The 24,758-nt window shown below is 46.3% G+C and overlaps 1 protein-coding gene across 11 annotated transcripts in view; it reads left to right on the forward strand.

The window, feature by feature from the left end:
• GSG1L (GSG1 like) overlaps positions 1–24,758 on the forward strand; it is a 138,904-nt gene that overhangs the window by 81,497 nt on the left and 32,649 nt on the right. The window contains exons 6-7 of one of the 11 annotated variants that reach the window (XM_073362639.1): positions 3,447–3,514; positions 18,944–18,984. The exons of 9 other annotated variants lie outside the window; for them this stretch is intronic. In XM_073362639.1, the coding sequence (XP_073218740.1) occupies positions 3,447–3,514; positions 18,944–18,984 (109 nt within the window). The remainder of the gene's footprint in view (positions 1–3,446; positions 3,515–18,943; positions 18,985–24,758) is intronic. One more of the 11 variants, XM_073362640.1, reaches the window with a different exon arrangement.

Genomic DNA, 24,758 nt, shown 5'->3' on the forward strand with positions numbered 1-24,758 from the left:
TCAATTTTTATCTTGGACAGTATTTCTCAAATCAGGACACTTGGTTATTCTTAGCCAAAGAATATATTCATAGATTCTCTGATTCCAAGGCCATTTGGGACCATTGTGATCATCTAGTCTGACCTCCTTTGTAACACAGGCCAGACAACTACACCCAAAATAATGCTGAGAGCAGATCTTTAAAAAAAACCCAAAACATCCAGTCTTGATTTTAAATTGGTCAGTGATGGAGAATCCATCTCAACCCTTGGTAAATTGTTCCAGTGGTTAATTATCCTCACTGCCAAATATTTACACCTTATTTCCAGTCTGAATTTGTCTAGCTTCAACTTCCAGCCATTGGATCATGTTATTCCTTTCTCTGGTAGATTGAAGAGCCAATCATCAAATGTGTGTTCTCCATGCAGGTATTTAAAAGACTAATCAAGTCATTCCTTAATCATCTCTTTGATAAGGTAAAGAGACAGAGCAACTTTCAATTGGGGAAGTTTTCTAGCCTGTGTGATGCAGAAGGTCAGAGCAGATGATTATAATGGCCCTCCTGGCCTTAAATATCTATGATTTTTCCTGTGGCTCAAGTTTTTCTTATTTCTAAAATATGCCTCGCATGACACTTTGCATTACCTGAAGCTTTCCCAGCTGTAGCTGTCAAATCACCTGAGAAATGGTATCATGCAGGACTTGACCCATTTTACAGACAGACTATGCATATAGATTACAGTACATTTTTCCTGAGGCACTGTGATGTAGTGGATAACTTTAAGCAACTAAATTTGAAATGTTTAGTGTTAAGTTATCTGTAAAATTGGGATGAGGAAAGTGGGGGTTCTAGTTTTCCCCCCATTGTCCTCATACATCCAAATGACTGAACACTTTTGCTCAAAGCTTCCAAAAAGAAAAAACTCACCTTCTGGCAGAGACCACTGACGCCTTGTCTACACTACAGGGGAAATTCAATCTAAGCTATGCAATTTGAGTTACGGGAATCATGTAACTCAAATGGATGTAGCTTAGACCTACTTACCATGGGGTCCACACTACACAATGTTGACAGGAAACACTCTCCCACTGACCCCCCCCTTACTCTTCTCCATCCAGTGGAGTATAGAGTTAATGGGAGAGTAATCTGCAGTTGATTTAGTGAGTCTTCACTAGACCCACTAAATCAACCGCCAGTGCATCAATTGCCACTCATTCATCCCCCGGTAAGCGTAGACAAGCCCTGAGTAAAAGAGGATGTTAATAAATTGGGGAGGGTTCAGGGAAGAGCCACAAGAATGATTAAAGGACTAGAAAACTTGTGTTTAGTGTACTTGTGGCACCTTAGAGACTAACCAATTTATTTGAGCATGAGCTTTCGTGAGCTACAGCTCACTTCATCCAATAAGGTGAGCTGTAGCTCACGAAAGCTCATGCTCAAATAAATTGGTTAGTCTCTAAGGTGCCACAAGTACTCCTTTTCTTTTTGCGAATACAGACTAACACGGCTGTTACTCTGAAACCTGTGTTTAGTGTGTGATGGGTCTCACTCACCACTGCGGCACCTCCTGCCAGCTGTCATGGAAATTAGCTCTGCTCACCAGAGCACCCTCCTCTGGTGGTGCCTCAGCCCATCACTTTTGTTCCAGGACCAACACCACACCCAGGACTGCAGCATCCTCTTCAGTGACATTGTCTGTCACACCACGCTTTGTGTTCCCCCCTTCCAGAGCACCTGCAATCTCTGTCCCATCACTACTTCACTGGCAATTGTAGTCCTATTGTCCTGGGGCTGCTTCCCATGCGGCTCCAACACCCTCTTCTGCCCTTACCTCAGGGCCTCAGCCTGCAGGCCCTAGCAGCCAGCCAGGAGCTCTCTCTAGCTCCCCCAGTCCCTGGTTACAGCACTGCTCTGTCCCAGGTGCTGGTGCCCCTTCCTTCTGCTAAGAGCCTAGTCTTCCCCCATCAAGCTCCAGTCAGCTACTAAACTCTGCTCTGCCATGCAGCCCTTCTTATATGAGCCTGCCGGGCCATGATTGGCTATTTCTCTCAGCCTCTTTCTAATTGGCTGCCTCCAGCACAGTCTCCTTAGGGCTGCTTTTAACCCCTTTTCTGCCAGTGAGGGGCAGCTGCCCCATCACACAGTGATAGACTCATGAAGCTCCATGTATTTAGCTTTACAAAGAGAAGGTTAGGGAGTGATTAATTACAGTCTATGGGGAACAAATATTCAATAACTGGCTCTTTAGTCTAAGAGATAAACGTATAACACGATTCAATGGCTGCAGGTTGAAGCTATACAAATTCAAACTGGAAATAAGGGGTACATTTTTTAACAGAACAGTTTACCAAGGGTGGTGGTGGATTCTCCATCATGGTCATTTTAAAATCAAGATTGGCTGTTTTTCTAAAATATCTGCTCTAGGAATTATTTTGGGACAGTCCTCTGGCCTGTGTTGTACAGGAAGTCAAACTAAATGGTCACAGTGGTCCCTTCTGGCCTTGGAATCTATGGAATTCTAGCCTCATTGAAGGTGATGTCAAAAGTCTCACTGATTCCAGTGGAGCCAGGATTTCACCCTGAGTCTGGGAAATTTCAGCCCAAAAGGTTAAATGTTTGGAACATTCTGCACAATTGGAAACAAATGTTAGAAATGAAAGAATTCTGTAAACCACCACAGAGTTTGCTCCTGTTCCCCTTATAATAATTACCTTTCAGTATGACCATTTCCTATAGTCTCATGTGCATGTAGCATTTTTTCTTATTGTGTGGGCTCTTAAGGAAAAATTACTAGTGTACTGTAATCCCTCTTGTTTGCAAGAGCTTCAGGTGCATACACAAAGAGATGTGAAGATTCTGGCCAAGAGTTTCAAAAGAGATGCCTAAGGTTTGGCTCTAGTGTCTATATTTAAGCATCTAAATAACTTCCCTGATTTTCAAAAGTACTGAGCACCCAGTAGCTGCCATTGACAGTACAAATGATCAGGAATTTCAAATCTGATTATTTGCCTCCTATTGGCATGCAAGGTACAAGTGCAAAGTTCTGCCTTGGATTTATTCTGCAAAGCATGGAAGGGAACATCTGCAGAGCTGTTCCTTCTGGAAAGTTACATGGACTGGCATATAAATGGTGTAGCATTAACATACCCACTTCCAACACATGTACTGTACAATGTTAGTTCCTGCTGCTTAGATTCATCATGAAGAGTGAGATGCAGCCGTGACCCCCTCCCCCCAATTCCCATTCCCCCTAGCCTCTGTACATAAGCTTTCCCCTGAGAAGGGCAAAGCCAATGGAAACAAGTCCCTCCTGAGACCATTAGGATCACCGTAATGGGCCTGGCTGGCTGTAGATGGAGGAGCCCAGGTATGTTGTACTCTTATTGATTTTGACTCTTCCTTTCTGTACATTTGGGAACAGCCGTTGTTTCTGTTAAAGATGCTACTTCTATATTCTCTTTTCCAGAACAAAGGAGGAGAGGGATGAGGATGGGGATCTGAGGTTACAGTGCCTCCATAGCTGCTCCCCAAATAGTAAGTGAACACAGCTCTCCATGTCTCTAATAGATGATGGTTTATGTAACCCCCAGAATGGTTCCTGGGAGTTTGGATACAGGTTCAAGTAGGGAGGTGGGACAAATACATGTTTGCAATTTAATCAAATAGCCAACATGCATGTGCAATTTTAATCAAATAGGAATAATGAAAAATAACTGAACTGTGCACAATCCCATGAAGTTTATTTTAGCTGTGCATCCAAAGCAATGTTGTCCTACAATGATATACCATATAGTATCTCTAGCAGCCGTTACTACAGAGACATCTATTTTTCAAGATAAGCACTAATTTAGAAAATTATAACTGTATAATATTCAGCATGCAATAATAATGTACAACATTTGTACATGTTTCATCAGTATGTGACACTAATCCACACTGGTGCATGCGGTGAATATCTACCGTTCATAGATAAAATCAGTGAAAGCAAGTATTATTCAATAATAACTTTAATATGAATCAACTGGGCCAACTCCTGCAGTCTTTCATCAGTCACTATACAGACAAATCAATAGGTCTTTACTTTAATCTTATTCAGCATTTATTCAGGCAAAATTCTTACTGTAGCCAATGGGAGTTAGCCAGCTGTTCTGTCTCATTGCTGATGAACATGGGAGTAAGGATCTCAGGGTTTGGCCCATAATGAATGCTCTTCTTTCCCTTCAATATGCAGCAAATACAAACACGGATATAGCAAGATGTTGTTTATTTATGGTAAATAGCATTGTGTTCAAAAGAATCATGGAATTCTCACAAAGAAAGCTGGAGAATCCTCACTCAGCAGAGTGGAAAAGCCTCTTGGAGGGAACGCTGCTTGGCAGAGCTCCCGGAAGTGACCTGCCAATACTAATGAGATTTGGAAACCTGAGAGTATTCCACTTCCTCTGTTTTACTGGGATGCAGAATGCACAACCACATCTCAGTGTCCACAGCCTTGATAATAACAAGGACAGTGATACCTCTACAGTTTTGTCCTAGCAGCTCCATGGACTTACATTCTCCACAAATGGTTTCTTGATGGTGGTGGTCATCAGATCTACTGGCATTTACTGAGGCTTGAAGGCAGCTTTGGTATCACAAAGGCGGATTAGCACTTGAGCTGAAAGAGTTGCATGTCAGCTGTGGATCCATTACACAAACTATATATTTTTTTCCATTTCCATATAGCTGAGGTGTAATGAAACAAAACTGATTATTTCTGATTATTCTATTTGTGTTTCTGATTATATCAGTATAACATGAATCCTAACCTTGTTCTGGGACACACATGCACATCCAAATTCTCTTTCTCTCTCATCCCCCCACCCCAATATCATGCACACATGCACAACCACCCCGCCCTCTTGAGGAAAACACTTGAGAGCCTTGCATTGTTCCTTAAATGTCAACAAATTTGAACTCAATAAGGTGAGGTGTTCCAGAGCTGAGCCCCACACTGAGAACTCCCCACCCTTAATCCTCAAGCTGCTTGAAATTTTGACAACCTGGTATTTTCCCCCATCAAAAAATGGCATTTTGTTAAAAACTAAATGTTTTGTGGAAACTGTCACAATTCAGGGCAACTGCACCTATATTTCCCTGCTGTAGTCCAGCAAGGGCCACTCTCAGGCCTCCAGCTCCCCAGACTTCAGCTCTCTTGGGCAGAGACACAATATTTTCTCTCTCTTGACCAGGATATTTCCAGGCTCCCTGCCTACTCTGTGAATTTCGCAGCAAAATCATACTGCCTAAACAGGCCCGCTTTACTTTTCTCCTCAGAGATGGTAAACAGTATAATTGACACAGTTAGGCTACGACCCAGCTCTTTCTCAGCAAGCACATTCATTCTTAAGGTAAAAGCATTTCAGAGAAAACCTATGAAAACAATAAAAGAATCTACATGCATGCTAATAAGCTTACCAGAGATCACCCCAACTCCAACAAGGGGTCTGGCCAGTGAACAGTCCTTCAAACCCCCACAAGAGGGTTTTCTGTGATCACAAGTTCATAAAAGCTGTTTGCTCAGAACAAGCACACTCATGAATCTGTGAGTCACTCGTTTGGGCCATCTGATCCTGTGAATAGGTCCTCTCCCCAGAGCAGAGATTCAAAAGAGCAAGTCCAGAGGTGGGCATTTGCATTCCCCTCCTCCCAAGTACTTCCTAGGAAACCTACTCAACTAACAGTTCATTTTTGTCTTAGCCATTGTTTAGAACAGTCCATTGAAGCTCATAATGCTTCCCAAGGCTTATATTAGTCATGTCTCCAAGACAAATGACATACAATCCCATGATAACACATACATATTTGCATTTTTAAAACAATGAGTTTCTAAGATATTTAAACTTAATTCAACAATGTTTAATTTAATTCTATAAAGTTTGTCCAGGATACGGCAAGAAGTTGCCATACCTGTCACAGAAACACATTGCTTTCCATGAAAATTTTGTTGGGAAGGGTTCTCAGATCCAGGAGAGAAATTCTGGTCAAAATGAGAGAAACTGACTGCAGAATAGCCTGGTGGTTAGGGCACTCACCTGGGATGTGAAAGACCCAGATCCGTGCTCTGCCTGATTCAGAGCAGGAGCATGAAATTGGGTTTCCCACATCCTGAGCAAGTTAGCTCTGGCTATTCTGGGATCAGTCTCTCTTTTTTGTGAAAGTTTTGTGTTTGTTCTGCATCAGAAAGAAAACTAATCTAAAAACCTCAACATTTTTCACAAAACAGACTTGTTGTTTTCCAGCCAGCCCTACTCAGACACTTCCCTCTAGGGACACAGCTTGAACACACCAGCTGAACGGAAGGGGTTGCAGAAGCACACTCTAAGAGGAGAATCTCTTAGGTAACCAGCCCAAGCTTCTGAGGATGTTTTAGATCAAAGATCCAAGTCAGTATCTTGAATTGCACCCAGAAGCAATCGGGAGCCATTGCATTTCCTGGAGAACTTATGAAACTTCTTCCCTGTGGCTAATACTGCCCAAACATTTGAGAAGCTGCATTGTGCCCAAAGCACACCTTTACAGAGCTCTTCAGGTAGATGTTGTACTCTTCCCTGTAGAGGACATTGCAATAGTCCAGCCTGGAAGTCGTAAAGGCCTGGGGGATGGTGGTAAGGTCTGGATGAGAAAGAAAAGATCACAAATGCCAAATGCAGATGAAGCAAAGCGTTCCCAGCCATCACCACATCCTGGTACTGTAGGATCACACAGGAATCAAGAGCACCCCCAAATTATGAAGCTTTCTTTAAAAAGAAACAAAACATGTAATAATGGGGCAGGAACCATCCCTGGCATACTCTCAAACTCCTTCCTCCAACCTACCAGCATCACCTCTTTCTTGAGCTTTATGCAGCTCACTTTCAAAGTCCACATCTTAGATCAGCATTGGGTAAGCCCAGACATCACAATGGAAGACATAAATCAGTGTGTCATTTGCATTCTGTAACAACACAGCGGAAATCACTTAAGTAGCTGCCCTGGGTACCTTGTGGACATGCCTTGCCTACCCCGGCTCACAGAAAAGCCTCAGAGCAGAGGCATTGTCCAGAACTTAGAGAGGAAAGAATGGAAGCATCCTAAAGCAGAGCTGTCTGCCCAGTCCGAGCCTGCAGACTAGTTAATAAACCTCAGAGCCCTCTCAGGCTGCTAATCAGCCCCAAAGTAAGAGTATGGACCCCTGACTATCTCTAGGGAGAGGTCAGTGCCCAGTGAGACCAGTGCTGACTCCATCCCAAACTCAGGCCTGCAACTGAAATGGAACAACCAAACCTGAGAACTCCAAATGACACCAGAACTGCCTCACTAGACCTTTATAATAGACTTCCCCACAGAGAGAAGATTAGCAACAGGCTGATAACTCTCCATCCTGCCAGTGACAAACTACAGCTACTTGCAGAAGGGAAACTGGCACCTGACCCTACAGGAGAGAAACACTGACAATCTCATGCATCAGTGGACCTAATAGCTCTTACTTCAGCAAGACAACAGGGGCATGAGTGCAATTCAAAGGCCCCAAGTGGAAGCTCTTGCAGTATATTCAGAGCGGGCTGACTGAGAAGACATTGTGTTTGGCCCCTCTGGGCACCAATCCTCCACCGTGACACCAGCCATGCCAGTCCAGATTCAGTGGATCATGTCTGTGAAGTAGGTGAAAAATTCCTCACAGCACTGCCCATGGGACTATTTCAGGGCAGAGCCAGACGTCACTTACCTGCCTGTGAATCAGAGCAATTCTGCTGCCAGATGTATCTGTACAGAGATATTGGAAGAGAAAGCGGCTTTCACCACCACTGCATACGTACCCCCCGTTGCATGGACTCAGCATACAATCTTGGCCATTAGTGCTCCAATTTTTCAGCATGGATGTCTGATCTCTCCATTGCTCTGAGGACATCATCAGCTACCAAAACAAAATTCTGGGCCATTTCAGCCCTATGTCTGAAATCTGACAGCAGTACCAAATGCTTCTAGGGTTGGCTGGCCACCATTTCCTCAATGGACTTTCCCAGAAAGCAAAGTGTAGCAGATGGGTTATGATTGTCAAAATAATTTATATCAAGAGAGGATATCTTGACCAAGAACTCGTGAAGGGGTGGTGCAGACACTCTCTTCCTCCTGTTTTTATACTGTCAGAGCAGCTGCAGTCAATCTGATCTGCTATGTAGACTGAAAGCTCCTTGCAAAGGGAGACTTTCTGGTCTGAGACTTGGTGAAAGCAGCCTGAGTTACTCCGACAGCCCAGGACGTGGAACAGTGGATCAAGGTTAGACTTGCTAATGGAGCAGAACTCCGGAGGGAGTAGCAGGAAGGGAGGAGTACAGAGGATGGGAATAAATTTGGAAGGAGCAGAACTCATGGCCAAGTCTGAAGGCATGGCAAAGGGTGGGAGCAGGAGTGGCACGGCTACACAGGCAGCCTGGGTCAGGAGAGAACAGAGGTAGAGCAGGCGAAGGACGAGGAGAGGTTGTGTGGGAATGAGGAAGAGGAGGCAGGGGAGGTGATACTGAGATGACAGGGGAGTGCTTACAGGAGCAGAGGAGGAGCAAGGAGAGAAGAGGATTAGAGACTAGAAAGAAAGAGAGAGGAGAGGGGCTGAAGGGGAGGGCAGAGGCCAGGAATCAGGAGACATGTAGGAGATTCCCAGAGAGCACAGGAAGTAAGGCAGGGAAGAAGTTGCTGCATCTGGGCTATGCAGTGTGGGAGAAAGGAGACCTGCTCTGATCCACCATGCTAAATCAGCTGTTCTAGGAGACACAAGAGGGTGTGTGGTTCCAGCAGAGAGAAGGTGTCAGTGTCTGAGTTTGCAGGGAGGGGTTCAGAGAATCATAGAAAGTTGGAAAGCTTCTAGCAAAAGAGCAGACCTTGAGAATGGGAGTCAGGAGAGAGGGAGGGGAACAGGATGGAGAGAGTCCACCAGTTCCAACCAGAGCAAGAAGAGGTTGCTCAGCGCTGTGTTTTGCTCCGGCCATGCCAGTGGCAGCTGCTGCTACCAGTCCCTGTGCTCTGAGAAGGAGGCGGCCAAGTGGTGGGGGAATGACTTAACCTTCTGACTAACAGCATTCTGAACTAGGTAAGGGATCTGGGCAGCCATGCATGTCACAGCAATGTTACTCTGAGGAAATGGGAATACAAAGCCCCAACTATTTACTCCGATTAAAAACATGAGTTACCAACAAAGAATGGATGAGCAAACCCAGAGATGCTAAGGATGATCCTTGGAATAAATATAATACTATCAGGAACTTTTCAAAGAACTTGGAAAAGCCTTACCTATTAACTTTGCAAGAGAAACCAGAATACCAGTCTCAAAGACTAGCTCTGCACTGTCAGCAGTGACAGATGTTACCCCAGGCCTGGCTTCTAATCACTGGGGAAAAGGTTTATCCAAGTAAGTTTTCTACCATATAGAGAGGAATTTGTAGAATTTCATTACTACAAAGGTTGTATCCAACTCCCCTTTCTTGCTGTATGCCAAACCCCTGTCAGACGTTTTATGGGGTGTGACACAAATGCACTGAGCTTCTCCTTGCCATCTGTCAGTCTGTGTGAGATTAGAGCCTCCCTTCTGACAAGAAATGTGCCACAAACCCCAACTCAGCATCAAAATGCACTAACACTCCACAGTGCAGGTTGAGTTACTTTGTCCCAGTGTTCAACAGTATTTAGATGCCTAGAGAAGCAGATAAGAGGTTAGTGGGATTTTCAGAAGTCCCTAGTTTCCTAATGTTGTATGCAGTGTAGTTGTGGCCGTGTCGGTTCAACCTTGCATTTAGCTGTGACACTCAGAGTACCTTTCCCAGACTTAAAAAAGAGCTCAGTGTGACTTGAAAGCTTGTGTCTCTCACCAGCAGAAGTTGGTCCAATAAAAGACATCACCTCACCCACTTTGTCTCCCTAGTTTCCTAAAGCAGACTTAGGCCTAACACGATTAAGCACTTTGAAATCCCACTAGGCCCTAACACAGAGTGCAGGGAGTTAAGATGTGAGCCTGCACTCTGTCACCAATTATTCCCCCGTCCCCCACAAGAAAGCTGATAATTAAAGGTAATTCAGTAATGAAAGCTGGTGGTCTTGGGGAGCTAATGAGCCAATTAGTCCATCAGCTCAAGCCTGTTAAAGAGGCAGAGGAAGGAGATGCGGGGGGAGAAAGGAATAGGGGCGAGCCAAGCCTTAGGGGAGAGCGATCTCTGCTCCCCTCTGGTACTGAGGAGATGGTCTAAAGCAGAGGTCCCCAAACTGCGGGGCACACCCCGCTCAATGGGCACGAAGGAATGTTCAGGGTGGGGGCGTGGCTGGGACTTGGGCCAGCCCCCACAGCGGGTGGGGAGGGAGTGCCACCCAGCTCCGCTTCTGGCCCTGTGCCTGGGGCCCCACTCCCAGTCCTGCATTCCGCTGCCAGCCCCGCACCCGGTGTCCTGGCTGCAGGCTCTGCGCCCGGGGCTCTGCGCCAAGGGCTCCACTCCTGGCCCTGCCCCCAGCTGTGGCCCCAGCCTCAGCCCCCTTACCCCTGTCTGCATCCCCACCCTACCCCACCCCCAAGCCGCAGCCCCTTCCCAGCCCCTGCTCTGGGGGGGAGGGGGGAGTCAGACAAGGGTAAGGTAATGTGTGAGGAAAAATATGTGGGGACCACTAGTCTAAAGCATAGGCCACATCGACAGTAGACTGTTGCACAGGCCTCTGAAGGCGTTGGCGGAGGGAACTCCAATGGCATGGTAGACACACAGCCAGTAGAGTCTGAGCCGGTTTCTGGGGTGCAAAAAGGCAGGAGCAGAGCTCGCCCTGCTACAAGCCCCTGTCTGCTTCATTAGGCACCAAAATGCCTTCGAAAATTAGGCCTTGGTTAGTTAGATGCTTTCTGGTGCCCCTGTGACCACTCATAGTTTTCACTCTTTACAAGACACTCCGGAAGCTTAAAACATGAACAAGCAAACAACGAATGGCCCATGCGCCTTTATTATTTCGAGGAAAGCTTGCAGTTTGGTAATGTTGATAAGCACCAATGACAGCACTATGGCATCAGTCAAATCTTACCTTGAAAATGTACTTCTTTCTGTTAACATTGGAAATAAATCCTGAGAATTAGTTATTGCTCTATGTCCAAGCAGCGATTAATTGCCATTTCATAATTCCCATAAATTCATGCCTCAGTGTCTGAGTTCCACACACGGAGGACAAAGCTCACCCACTGTATGCCCAGGGTTTGCATCTCCATTCTCCAGCTCCTTGAATGTCTGGATCTTGGCTCTTTCTCCATGAGCCAGACACTGGCTTCGCATCACGGCATTTTGGAATTGCTTTCTCTGGAACATTAACTTTTGCATCATTTCCTTTCACCAAAATACACCCGTTGAGACCGTAGATCTGTTTAGCACAATGCTCCCCGAATGAGGCAGTAAGCTGCTTAACTCTTCCCCAAGCCACATTTAAAACCTCATTTCTCACCTAAACAGCAGGACCTTTGTCTTTTGAGGCAAACGGTGTTCTGTTTAGCTCCTACTCCTAGACTTTCCCTTTACTAGCATTTTAAGTGCTATTCTGTATATTTCCAGAGCCACACTGCCAGATTGCAATTCACTCAGTCTGGGCCAAATCTTCAGCAGGTGTAAACTGGCTAGCTCCATTGATGGAAATGGCACTGCACTGAGTTATACCAGCTGACGATCTGGCCCTCTGTATTTAGTCTTGCACAGTTTCTCAGAAAGAACATATTGCTACTCTGGAATCTGTTTTCATGCTGATTTTTACACCCAGAGCTGGATTTAAGTACAAACAGAGCAAGGCTATTCTGGAGGCCTGAGTTACTGCCTGTAATCTTTTGTGTCTTGTTTTAATCACACTGGGAAATCCAGTTTGTGAAGCTCGTGCTCCCAAATCCAGCTTCTCATTCTGACTCCCCGCATAAGGCTAACCAGCCCACAAGCAGGCTGTCACACTCTGTAGCAGCAAATGGAGGAGGGGCTCTTGGTGTGAACAAATGAAAACAGTGAATGCAAGTGGGAGTAACACATTCAGTAATATCTCCCTTCAGCAAATGAGAGACTCCTTCTGGTACAATCTCCTGTCACAGCATCCTCAGGAAATGTTGTGGGTTAGTGGTATTGATTGTGATACAGGGAACATAGCCCACCATAACCATTCCGCTCACAACAGTGAAATGATATAAACATACAGGCCAGATCCTGAGTTGGTGTAAATTGAAGTAGCTTCATTGAAATCAGCAGAGCCATGCTGATTTACATCAGCCGAGGATCTGGCTCATAGAGCTCAATTGTAGCCCTTCAGGGTTCAGCCACTTCCCATGAATGAGAACTGGAACTCCAGGAGCCACTCTGCCTCTCCCTCCAAGGCCGCAGCAGCTGTCCTTTCCAAGGGGAGCTTGGTGGGCCTGTGTGGAAGGGAGGCAGCGTGGGCCATAGCCCCATGCCTCCCCGTTCCCTTTGAGGAGACTAGAGCAACCATTGCCACAAAGACCATTCCCAGAGCCCAAGTCCCGTGGTTGTGCCTGGGCTTCGGGCCGAGGCACTGGGGATGGAGAAACGCTCCCAGTGATCTCACCTCCCTTGCACCCCCACCCCGCTGGTCTTGGTGCAGGGATTCACTCACAGCACCTGGTCAGAGACAGAAAATGTAAAACTGTTATGGCCAAGGTTTGGTGGCAAACAGCCAGCCAGCAAGGTCTTGTGGTGTGCCGCTAGGCCACGGTACTGCTGATGAAAAGAGTTGCACTAGTGGCTCACAGGTTGTGGCTGGAACTGGGGATAATAGGTGTGAAAGTGCCTTTCTGGTGAGTGTCTCTCAGCTGCTGGCTATGTCCGTTCTCTATAAGTAAGTGGGATCCCATCATGTCCATTGAGGGTGCAGACATGAGATAATCCTCCAGTGTTTCCTGTTACATAATAATAGCAGGTTCCCACAACCATCCTTATTTCACACAGTGTTCAGCAGCGAGAAAAGCTAATTGGTTGGCTGTAGTGATGTTTTTGTGATGTCATTTGCCTCTCGGCCTAGCCAGAGTTTCACTGCTCCAGTTGAGATTCATTTCTTCAAGCTAATTTCCAGTAACACCAACCCCAAAAGTTCAAAAATCATGAGCCAGACCCTAAAACATCACGAGAGTGGCCCAAATAGAATGAGATTTTACAAAATGATTAAATAATATTTTCCGGTCTGTCCTCCAATTATTGGCATGCCCCTACCCATGGAACTCCGGCAATTTCCAGCCCCTGCTGCAGGTTCTTTCACTAGAGAACCCATCTGAGATCAGGGCCCCACTGTGCTAGGTGCTGTACAAATGCAGCGAGAAAGACAGTCTGTCCTGAAGAGGCAACATTCTAGTGCAAACTATAATGGGGTGTTCGTGACATAGGAGCGGGAACTAGCACTCATCAATTTCATCCCACACAGGGAGCCATTAGAGGGGAACCATTCCTGGGCAGGACTCATGGTGGTGACCTGCAGGTGAAAGGCTCTATAGCAATAGCAACACCCTGGAGCATCCAGTTTCCATACGTGCTAAAGTGACACCTGCGAAAGTGAGGCTGCTTTCTGGAAAGACACATTTATCTGATCAAACCATGACCTTTTCGAACTGACACATGCAGAGTCTGCCCCGGTCTAGTCACACCAGCACAGTCTCTCAAACACGGCTCTTCTTGAGTGTATGCTCAATAAGCCAAATCCTATTCTTAAAGGGACAGCGCCAACTACCCCAAATTCAAATGCAACAGTAAAACAATATTAACACAACACCCAAATTCACTGCTAAATACATCTTGCAACAGAAAATCCTTCCATCAATTACTCCAGGGTCCTTATACTAACTGTAATACATCTACCTATTGTATTTCACCCATGTGTCATCAGCCAGATTCGCATACACAACCTTCAGATCCACAGCATAAACCTCTTCTACTGACGCTTAAAGAGAAACCAGTGAGGAGAAAAATATGCTGTTATCCTCTTATGTGGATATAGCCCATAGAGGGAGCCAGAACACATCCATTGCCAGTGTGTTAAACAAGTATTTGTCAGACAGTGGTGGGACACTGGGTGGCCACTGGCAGGTTTCTTGGTTTCTCTTTCTGGCTGAAGAGGAGATTGTAAGCTAGTGGTTACAGACAGCCTAGCAAATGTAACAAGTCTGTTTGAGTTGTCTATGAGGAATGAATCCAAACTGCTGGATGTCCAAGTATGAGTATCTACCTCTTGAGCTGAAGAGCCAGATGGAGCAGAGTAGTCAGACATTTGTATATGTTGACTAGCCACTAGAGGGTGACACAGAGACACTCTATTTAAACCTGGATACAGACACACCTAATCTGCCATGTCCCTTCCATACAAGGCTGTGTGGCAAAGTGTTTGGGACTTGACTCTGTTATATTAGAGAACTCGGGATCTATTCCCAAATCTGCACGCTCTCAGTTATCTTATCCGAAGTGGGCGGATGACAGTTACCCCCCAAGGTTCCAATATCAGGTCTTGGCTTATAATAAAGATTGTGAAAAGTAAAGAAATAGCAGCGCCCACGGTGGAACAGCTGAGACTCAACTTTCAGGTCACTAGCTTTGCAGTTCAGTGCACCTTTAGGCTATTGGTGCTCCAGAGTCAGCAACAGTGGATTTATTAATGAACTGGATGCCTCAAGCCATTGCTAATGGGCTTCAGCCTTTTGCCTGTCAGTCACCAGTCTGTAACCAGCCCAGCTCAGGAGGGATTAAAAGTTGTTCCTCTCTAATGGCTGTCTCAGTCCCCTAGATCAGATGTCTTTGCAGGAGGTGTTCAGTTCCAGCTCCCACGCCACATAATTACACTTTGTGCTGATTGGCAGACTCAGCAGTGAAGCCACGGGCCACAGAGACAGACTGTTACCTGTGAGCCGGGCTGACAGTGCATTGTTTGGGCAGCTCGCCCGGACACTGCTCTGTAGACAAACCAAGGACTTTGTTCACCAGGCTGTGCATGAGTACTAAATCCACACCATTTTTTTAAAGCCAGAGTTTGCTGTTATATGCCAGTTAGTTGCAAATACGCAAACTATCCCATTAAATAATCTGCGTTAAATGTCACACGCAGAGCTCCACGAAAGTCAGCCATTGTGAGCTTTAAGCCTCATAACCCTGTGAGGCAGCCAAGTATCATTATCGCTATTTTACAGCTAGGGAAACAGGGCGAGCAGGTCAGTGATTTCTCCCAGGTCACAAGTGACGTCAGTCGGAGCATCAGCATTGATCTTCTGACTCCCCATCCTCTGCTTTAGCCAGACGAGCATAGTGTGAGTCATTCTTGATCTTTCATATGCTTTCGCAAGCTGGTTTTGGGCCAGCTTTTCAATAAAGCTCAGGGTCAGCTCTGTTAGGTGATGCGTTCTTTTGAAAATCTAGCTGCATGTGCCTGCTCTTTCGCTTGTTTTTGTGGTTTTAGTGCTTGTTTTTTGCTTGGTTTTCTATTTGCCTGTGCAGTATTGGTGCTGGTTTTGTGTGCATCAGGGCAAAAATTGTTTCTTTAGCATCAAATGAAGCAAACAAATAACTATTAAATTCTTGAGGCACCAGTCAGACAGACAGTTCAAGACAGCAAATAGGGAAAGTGGTTGCATTAATTATTATTTCTTTGTGGTAGTACCTAGGGACCCCAACTATGGACCAGCACCCCTCCTCCCCCCCCGCACCAGGCACTCTGCAAGCACAGAGAAAGATGGTCTCTGTCCCAAAGAGAAAAGGAGTACTTGTGGCACCTTAGAGTCTAACAAATTTATTTGAGCATAAGCTTTCGTGAGTTACAGCTCACTTCATCAGATGCATGAAGTGAGCTGTAGCTCACGAAAACTTATGCTCAAATAAATTTGTTAGCCTCTAAGGTGCCACAAGTACTCCTTTTCTTTTTGCAGATACAGACTAACACAGCTGCTACTCTGAAATCTGTCCCAAAGGTGACTCTCCATCCGATCCACATGTCCCTCAGTCAGTGCCCCATCAAAGAGCAGCCAGGGCCTGCACGTGTCTAGGGAGAAGGGCTGAAGCCACACCAGCCACAGGGCAGATCCAGTGCCCTGCTCTGCTTAGCAGATTCACCACCTGCACTTTATCAGCGACTGCAGAGCAAGCAGTCAGTGCTTTTGCCATTCCATTGAGCTGCTGAATCAAAGGCCATGTCAGGGGGTGTTGGGGTGGGGAGGTGGCATGGCCGGAGCATGCTGCCTTCTGACTGTTCCCAGCTGGCAGATGATGTCTTGGGGCCAATTGCCAGCTGGCATAGCTTGGAACTTCCTCGTGGCTGCTCTAACTTGAACTGCAGCTGGGGCAGGGATAGTACCATACAGAGAATCAACAAGCAGTAACTTGCCCTCTGACAGCACCCTCCCCACTTCCTGTTCTGCGCCTCCCCACAAATGTGCTGGGCAGATCTTGACCCAAGAAAGAATCTGGCTCTTCTTCAGTAACTTATTGAGAGCCCAGGATCCTGAAGGGGATACTACAATCAGGGTGAAAACAGCAAGAACCTTCCAACAGGAGAGGACAAGGGTGTGATGGAAGGTTACAACCTACTACCTGCTGTATCCATGTTATTATTGCACTGTTCTGGATGAAATGTCAGGCTACCCAAATATAGGGGTGGGGTGTCACCCACAAGTGTAATCCCTAGTTCTACTCCAGGTAACAAACATTCTCCTTTAGCTCAGGTGCTAGGGACCTATGCTTTGGAGTTGGAGGAAAAGGCCAAATAACTAGACAGGAACACAGGCAGCCAAGAGGATGGAACAGTTCAGAAGAGACCAAACTAGAGGACTTAGACCCATAACGGAGCAATGTTAGCTCAGAAGAAAGCAGCCAGACAGCAGAGTGTAGGGTGGACCAACAGAAGGCTATAAACCAGACTAGAGGGCTAAGCATGGATGTCAGGGCGCCATCACCAGATGAACACTGGTTTAGTCCACAGGAAAGCCATTGTCTCGGTAGAGCCAAGTGTAATAGCGAGTAAAAGCATTCCTGGGGGGCTGGTTTCAGAATTCCAGTTCATCTGGGAAAGAACACAGTGCATTTGTTACTTTCTAGTACACTGATATCTAAAACCGGGGACTTCTTGTTCTGTACAAATTAAAGATTGTACATTTATACCGTACCTGGCTGAGGGTCCTGGGTTCAAGGACGCCTACTGTGAAATGTATCACTGCCTGAGCAGGGCTGTCCCTAGGGGGTGCGGGGCCCAGGACATAGGCGCCGAGTTTCTAATCTGCTGGAGGGGGCTCCCTCCTGGCTCCACCCAGGCCCAGCTCCACCCCTTCCCCCAAGGCCCCATCCCCTCCCCTCCTCACCTCTTCCCGCCCACACCCCTTCTTCCTCACCCAGTTCCGCCCCCTCCCCTGAGGGCGCTGCATTGCTCCTCTCCCCTCCCCCCCAGCGCCTCCTGATGCCACGAGCAAAACATGTGATTAGTGGTAGGCCCTGAGAGGGAGGGGGGAAGCACTGATCAGCGGAGCCCGCTGGTGGGCAGGAGGCACTGAGGGGAGAGGGAGGTTCTCGTAGGGGGGCTCCTCCTCATCCCCCCCACCCTCCTGCCAGCCTGCCACTTGTCTCCTCGTTCGCCTCCTGACCCCGCTCGCCCACCCACCCGCCTTCCAGCTCACTTCCCCGCCTGCCTTCTGCAGGCCCCCCCAGAGAGCAGGGCCCGGGGCAATCGCCCCAATTCGCCCTACCCTAGGGACGGCTCTGTGCCTTAGTGTCTGTGCAATGAATTTGTTACAACCAATTGGACACTGGCCAACACCTTTTCCAAATCTCTCTTGTTGTGCAGTAAAATTGTGATGTGTGTGTTAAAATAAAAGGTGCTACTGATTGTGTGATTCGGTCTTTTTGTGGGTAATTTCACTCAGAAAAGTCTTCATGATTCTGCTAACACACTTAAAACTGGCCTCATAAACGAAACCTCATCAGAGTCTAGAGGACTCCTAACCACTGTGGTGCTGTGGCAGGCTGAGAGTAGGTGCTTGCTAATTCTACCTTAAACTAGTGGTGTCCTAAGAGGGTGAATCGTGCATTAAAAAGCAGTTCTTACGCAGGAAGGAATAAATTATGCCTCTGAAAAGGCAGTACCATGCTGGGACAAGAGCAGTAACAAGCAGCCTTGATCTATGTTTTTAGGTGTCAGCAGTGCTATTCCCAGTGCTGGCCTCCCAGTGTATTCTGATGTGCAAGGGTCTTGGTTCATGGCTTTAAGCACTGGGCGCCAAATAGTTGCAGCTCCTATGAATCTCCTACTTGCCCCTCCATGGCTGTAGTAGTGCATAAGCCTGGGGAGGTGTGTTTGATTCCTCCGTATGCCCCATGAAGCTACATAGCCTGGGCCATGATCTGGCCCATTTTAAGGGAATTCAGCCTGAGAATAACTATTGTGGACTTGCCCAACTTTGCAAGTGTGGGGGTTCCATGGGCCAAAAGTCAGCCAAAGTGCTGTGAGGCTGACTGCAAATTCTGATTGGTCACAACTGCATAAACTGGAACCAGATTGGCTGCTTTAAGCTATGTCTGATGGGCCAAGTATCGCATATGCCCAAAGTCTTGGCTAGCCAGCAAACAGCACACAGAGGCACCTGATCATTTCCAAACGTGAGCAAATGCAGCTACGCGGCTGCTGAGTCACTTATGCCAGGTCGGTGGTGTGAGGGAATTACGGCGCAGAGCCCAGAGTTTACTTTCAGAAGAATCCAGTTTTAAGCCTTTCTTTAAAAATTTGGACAATTTCCAAATCATTTTTGTTCCACAGCTTTTGCAGAGACTGTTCCGGTTTATTTAAAAATATGGATTGAAATTGTTCATTAAAATTTTCAATTTAAAACTGTTTCAATTTGGAAATGTTTGGTTTGTTTTTTTGTTCTACATTGTTCCCTCATTCCCTCTTATTTGTCCTTTTTCCAACTTGCTACTTGGAAAGGTGGGGAGGGGCAAAGGAATGGAAGAAAAGACAGAAAAAAGGTAAAACAGAAAAACCCAAATCTGAAAAGCCAAAGGAATGGAAGTTTTTCATTTTGGAGTTTTGTTGAAAAAACAGAGCATTGTAAACCAACAAAAACCTTTATTTAAAATATCTGTTTCTGAAAAAAAAAGGCCATTTTTCAACTAAAAAAATGTTTCATTCAAAAAATGGCAACTGGCTCTATTAAGCTCCTGTCTCCTCAGCCAAAACCTGGTCCACCCTCCTGTTTTAGGGGCAAGGGAGCATGTGTGCCTGCAGAGTAAGGCTAAGCGTGCAGTACTGGGCAAACTCACTCCTTACTCACACCCAACACGCTTCCCGCTACTGCTTTTGCTGGAATAGAATATGTTTGTGCTCCTTCCTGAACCTGATGCAATGACTTGCAGGGTCCAGATCCACGTGTGGAACTGCACAGGGCTCAAACTATTGAGAATGCCACAGCTATCATTTAGTGACTCAATAGCTGAGCATTGGGGAAGTGTGTAGGGACCATGTTTTCAGCATAATATAATAATGCATGAAATGGACAGACCCATCTTTAAGGTTCTTTACTAAAGAATTCATGGAGGGGGAGAGGAATGACCCAGCATTACATGAAGGCTGCTGTACGTGTCCACCTTGCCAGACAATATTCTGCATGTTTGTCTGACTTTTGCATGTCATGCTGAACATTGTGCATGTTCTCTGTGTTTTATGGACCTTCCCACTGAAGGGCCAAATGCTGCTCACCTTCCCCAGGCCTGGCTTCTGTAGAAGGCTGAGGCTGCCCATGCAAAGTGGAATGTGAGCCTTTGTATGTGAAATGCAAAAACCACAACTAATGTGACATTGCAGTTAATATTTCAAATAAACAAGAGCCCAGAAATAAAAATGTGAACATTCCCCCAAATGACATCCCATCACATCCCCAATCTCACAGCAACTCAACCCTACCTAGCTGGGGGCTTTTAAAGGAATCTCATGATTCCTGGCATCAAATTTGTAAATATTTCTTTATTTGAAGTGGCTGTCAGCTCCCATTGCTTTCAACAGGAATTTGAACATGGCCTTCTGTCACAATGGTGACCATTTCCTACAGCCTTTGCACGGGGAAGTGAGGCTGACCATAATAAAGGTGCATCAAGGTGTGTGGGGTAATAACTTTTATTGGCCCAATCTCTGTTGGTGAGAGAGACTAGCTTTTGAGCCCCACAGAGCTCCTCTTCAGGGCTGGGAAAGGTACTCCCAGCATCATAGCAAAATGCCAGGTAGAAGAACTTGTTTAGCACAAGCAGTTAGCACATATTCTAAGGCATCGTTTTTTTGGTTGACCGACCCCTTTTCAAATGCAGAGTTAATCATAGACCCCCCAACAGAGAAAGTGATTGACAGAAGTATATGTGTACTTCATATAAACATGTATTGTTAGCTTTAAGAAAAGACGTGTAAGAGTACTTACAGACATCAGTGAGATGGGTGTGCCTGCGTCTTACTGCAGAGTCTGTCTATCCTTGGTGTGATGGTTGACAAGCAAACATGTAAATCATTCTCCAATTCCAGGCAGGACCTGAACTTTGTCTTCCTAGCTGTAATGGCAGAGAATGATGCTTCACATATATATGTTGTTGGGAAAGGTAGCCACACTTCCATTGCTTCTGTAACTAAAATCGGGTACTCTGCAGCAACTGTTGGCCAAAACTGGGCCAAAAGTGGCAACGAGTCTGTTCCTGAAACTTAATTTTCAGTGTACGGTCACAGGAGAGTTCGAGCAGCTCCTAGTCTGCTTTTCCACTCAAACAGCATAGTATGACATAGTAAGAGTTGAAAACGGATCCCAAACCCAATCATATTCCTTCCAGTTTATATTTTTAAAGTAAACACTGATGTACTCTGCCAAAGTTGAAAGGTGAGCAATGATCCTGTCTCTCACACAGTCAATTGTCATGCTGCTAGTACCGAGAAAATCTGTCAGTAGCAAAAGCACATCAGAGATTCCATTAGTTTGCCAAATCTCTACTTTCTTCCGAAATGCTGCAGTCTTGTCACTCACCTCAAGTATGGTTGTATTGCCCCCTTGTGTGGACGGGTTCAGCGCATTCAACCAGTTAATAATGTCACAATCCATATCAGGTCAGAAAAGTTTGCAGCGATCTTGGGATTGTGCCCAGAAAGCAAACCCAGCAGCTCTTTGTGAAGCTCAAAAACTCTTTCCAACATTCTGCTGCGAGATAGCAAACACCCTTCCGCATGAAACAATAATTTGTCATATCCTGCACCAATTTCTAAACACAGCTTTGCAAAAACGGTGTGAATTCCAAGGCCAGGACTTTATAAAATTCACAACTGTCACAGCTACATTTAGCATATCATGTACTTTGGATTCCATTCTCTTTGATGCAAGGGCCTAGCAATGCAACGTACAATGAGTTACAATTACCTGTGGGTTTGCGGCTTGTATTCTTTCTACAACACTATTCCTATTGTCTGTCAGAGCAGCAGCACAGTCTCTGCAAACAGCAATGCACTTCTCCCAATTCAGCAATTGAGCTTTAATGAAATCATCCAATAATTTGACTATTTCCTAACCTGTTGTCCATTCTGGTAACTCCTGACAAAAAAGAAAATCTTCCAAAATGTCCCCCAGCCAAACATAATGAACAAAAACTAATAACTGTGTTGCAGTACCAACATCAGCTGTCTCATCAAGCTGAATTGCAAACTATTCACAAGCACATAGTCTTTCAGTTAGCTGTCATTTGACATCATTTGAAACCTCGTCAATTCTCCTACTAACTATATTGTTAGAAAGTTGGAATGGCCTTAAATTTCTTTGCTGCATCTTCACTTATCATCATGTTGCTCTTTTCTACAGCAGCTGAAAGAATCAGGTCGTCTCCAATGCTATGGGAATTTTTACTCTTTGCAGTCTGAAGTGCTGTTAAGAAAGATGCTTTCAGAGCCTTTTCTGGAACCGATGTTACATTTGTCATTTGAGTTTTCTGTTGATTGTATTCTTTGGAAAAAAGTCTGTGGATTTATCTTTCTATTGAAGGTGCCTTGTTGTGCGCTGTCATTTCAACTTTGCAGGTTTCATTGCTTCGTTTTATAGGATTTGTAAGCATACAATGCATTGCAGTCACCCATTACTAAATTCCATAAAACCAAAATCAGTATAACTTTCGTCAAACTTTCTATTCTTAATTTGTTTCTTACTACTTGACTGTGCATTATCCATGGCTTCAGCACAACTAGCAATACTAGTATGAGGACATTTTAAAAACTCAATGTAATTTGCTCACACACTGTAAAAATATATTCCACTTCCACCCGCCAAAGACATCTCAGTCATTTCTGCTTTCGATTTTTTATGTTGATGCTTATGTAATATATTTTGGCACTGTTCATGCACCACAGAATATGTTGTGTAAACAGCAACAGTAGATCTACTGCTTTTAATCGTTAGGCAATGCAGACATGAGGTGAGATTTTTAAAACCTTTTTGTAATATTTTGCGGGGCCCCCCCCGCCCTGTGCAGTCTCTGAGGCCCCCATGCTGTACATGGACCCCAGCTTGAGAACTGCTGTGCTAAAGGACCATTCAAGGCACAGTGGCCTGCAGTCATAGGTCAAAAAGAGGGGGCTAGTGGGTTACAAAATGTTGTAATAATAGAGGTGGACACCAATGCTCATGGTTTTCAATGAGACTGAAGCCAGGCCGTAGTCAGGAAAGATGGCTGTCACTGTGTTCTACAGCTTGAGGGCTGGACAGGAAACTATGAGGATACAGGAATGTGGGGCAAGAAAGGAGGCTGAGGGGGGTGCAGGAGATGTGGGGAGAGCGGAGTGACTAAGGGAGTGCAGGGGGATGTAGAGGCAGGAGGGAGGCTGAGGAAGATGCAGGGCAAAGTGGGGGCAGGAGGGAGGCTGAAGGATGCAGAGGTTGTGGGGAGCAAGAGGGAGGCTGAGGGGGGAGGAGGATGTGGGGGCAGGAGGGAGCCTAAGGCGGTACAGGGGGATGTGCCCAACTCCACCCCCAACTCCACCTCCAAAGAAAGAGTGCCAAAATAGAAGTTCATCCCGAGCAGCATTTTCCCTAAGGCCGGCCCTAGGACTGAGACAACATTAGAGGGCTTGATTGTTCAGCAGCTGAAGAGTTGCATTAAATCGCAGACCAATCAGAACACTGAGTTCAGCAAAAAAAGGAATTGATAATTTAACAGCCAGATGCACAGGCAGGAGGGCACTGGGATGGGGGCTTGTGGAGGCTATAGCAACCCCAAATTTTGCCTTAGCCTCCCCTGGAACTACCCCTCCCAGTGCAAAGGTCAAACATTCTGCAGAAGTAAGGGTGGCATAGTATGGCATTGCTGCCCTTCCTTCTGCAGTTCCACACTGCTCCAGCTGCCCAGCTTTGAAGGCAGCGCTTGCCACCGGCAGCAGCACAGAAGTAAGGGTGGCAATGAGGCACTAAGTCTGCTGTGAAAAGTGGTAGTGACAAAATTTCTTTGCCCCCCCTTTCCCCCGCTTTGATACAAACGTGTTTTAGTCTTAATTTAAAAGCAGCGAGAAAAGGTAAATTAATTTTAAACAATAGGTTATAAATGTAGCATTTAAAATAGTGTTAAATATAAAAAAATGTGTCAGATCGGGTGAATGGCCAACGGCACACAAAGGCACCCCCTGTGACTCATGGCCAGGCACCCCTCATTACTGGTTCTTCTCTCCCCTGAACCCGCTGCTGTTCACCGAGTATCCAGTGTGTGTGCGGCAGCAATCACCAAGGGAAATCTGCACAAGGCAATGCTGGTGGAATCAGCCTACGCTCCCAATGGAACACCTATGTGGATAGTGGCAGGGAGAGCCAGGGTAATGCCATGGCAAACAGCTGGTATCCAGCTCTTTGTCATCCTGCACCTGCACAGCCCAAATGAAGTGTATCTGGAGGGATGTACGGTCAAGAGGGCTGGCTAGAAAACAAGGACTCCAGGTGTTTCAATGCTCAGCTTAACTTTTAGGTACCCTACCAGCTAGTAGAATCCACAGGCCCAAGTTAGACACCTGGGCTCCCTGGACAATGCCTGAGGAGAGTTAGGCGCCTAAAAAAGGGAGTCACCGGAACCAGCCCGCTGAGCGGGGAGTGTCCTACACTAGCCCGGAGGAAATGCTGAGGGAGCAGGGCCTCAAAGGGAATTAGGTGCCTGGATCCAGGCTGGAGGGAGGCACCTCTCTCCACTCAGCAGTCTCAGCCATGACCCCTGTCTTGGAGTGGGATGCCTAAGCCAGGCCAGCCCTTTCTCAGGTGATGCCCCCCATTGCCCTTACCCAATAGCCTAGCAGTTAGAGTGCTCACATGGGAGAGCCAAGTTCAAATCCCCACTCTGCTGATGTGGAGCAGTGATCTGAACCGCAGTCTCCTCTATGCCAGGAGACGGCCTTAACAACTGAGCTATTGGGCATTCTGGATGGGCAGGGCTGGGGGTTTCAGATGTCCTGGGGAGTTAGGTGCCCAGCTCCCATCCTATACCAATGGGGTTTGCGTGCCTGAAGTCCCTTTGTCTCCTATGAAAAGTCCAGCCTGGATCTTTAAATGCACCCCCTCCCAGAGCTCCTTCTGCTGATGCTGCCCCACTGTGGCTAGGGGAGCAGAACGCACAGACTCTACCCCTGGGTAGTTCACATCGTGGGGTGGGGGTGGGCAGGGTCCTGGACACATGCCCTGCTGTCCCCTGGGCAGGCAGGATGAATCCCAAAACAATATGGTTCTGGTAATATCAATATTTTAACTCAGGATTGG

Source organism: Lepidochelys kempii, chromosome 10 (assembly GCF_965140265.1).
Source record: "Lepidochelys kempii isolate rLepKem1 chromosome 10, rLepKem1.hap2, whole genome shotgun sequence".
NCBI lineage: Eukaryota > Metazoa > Chordata > Testudines > Cheloniidae > Lepidochelys > Lepidochelys kempii.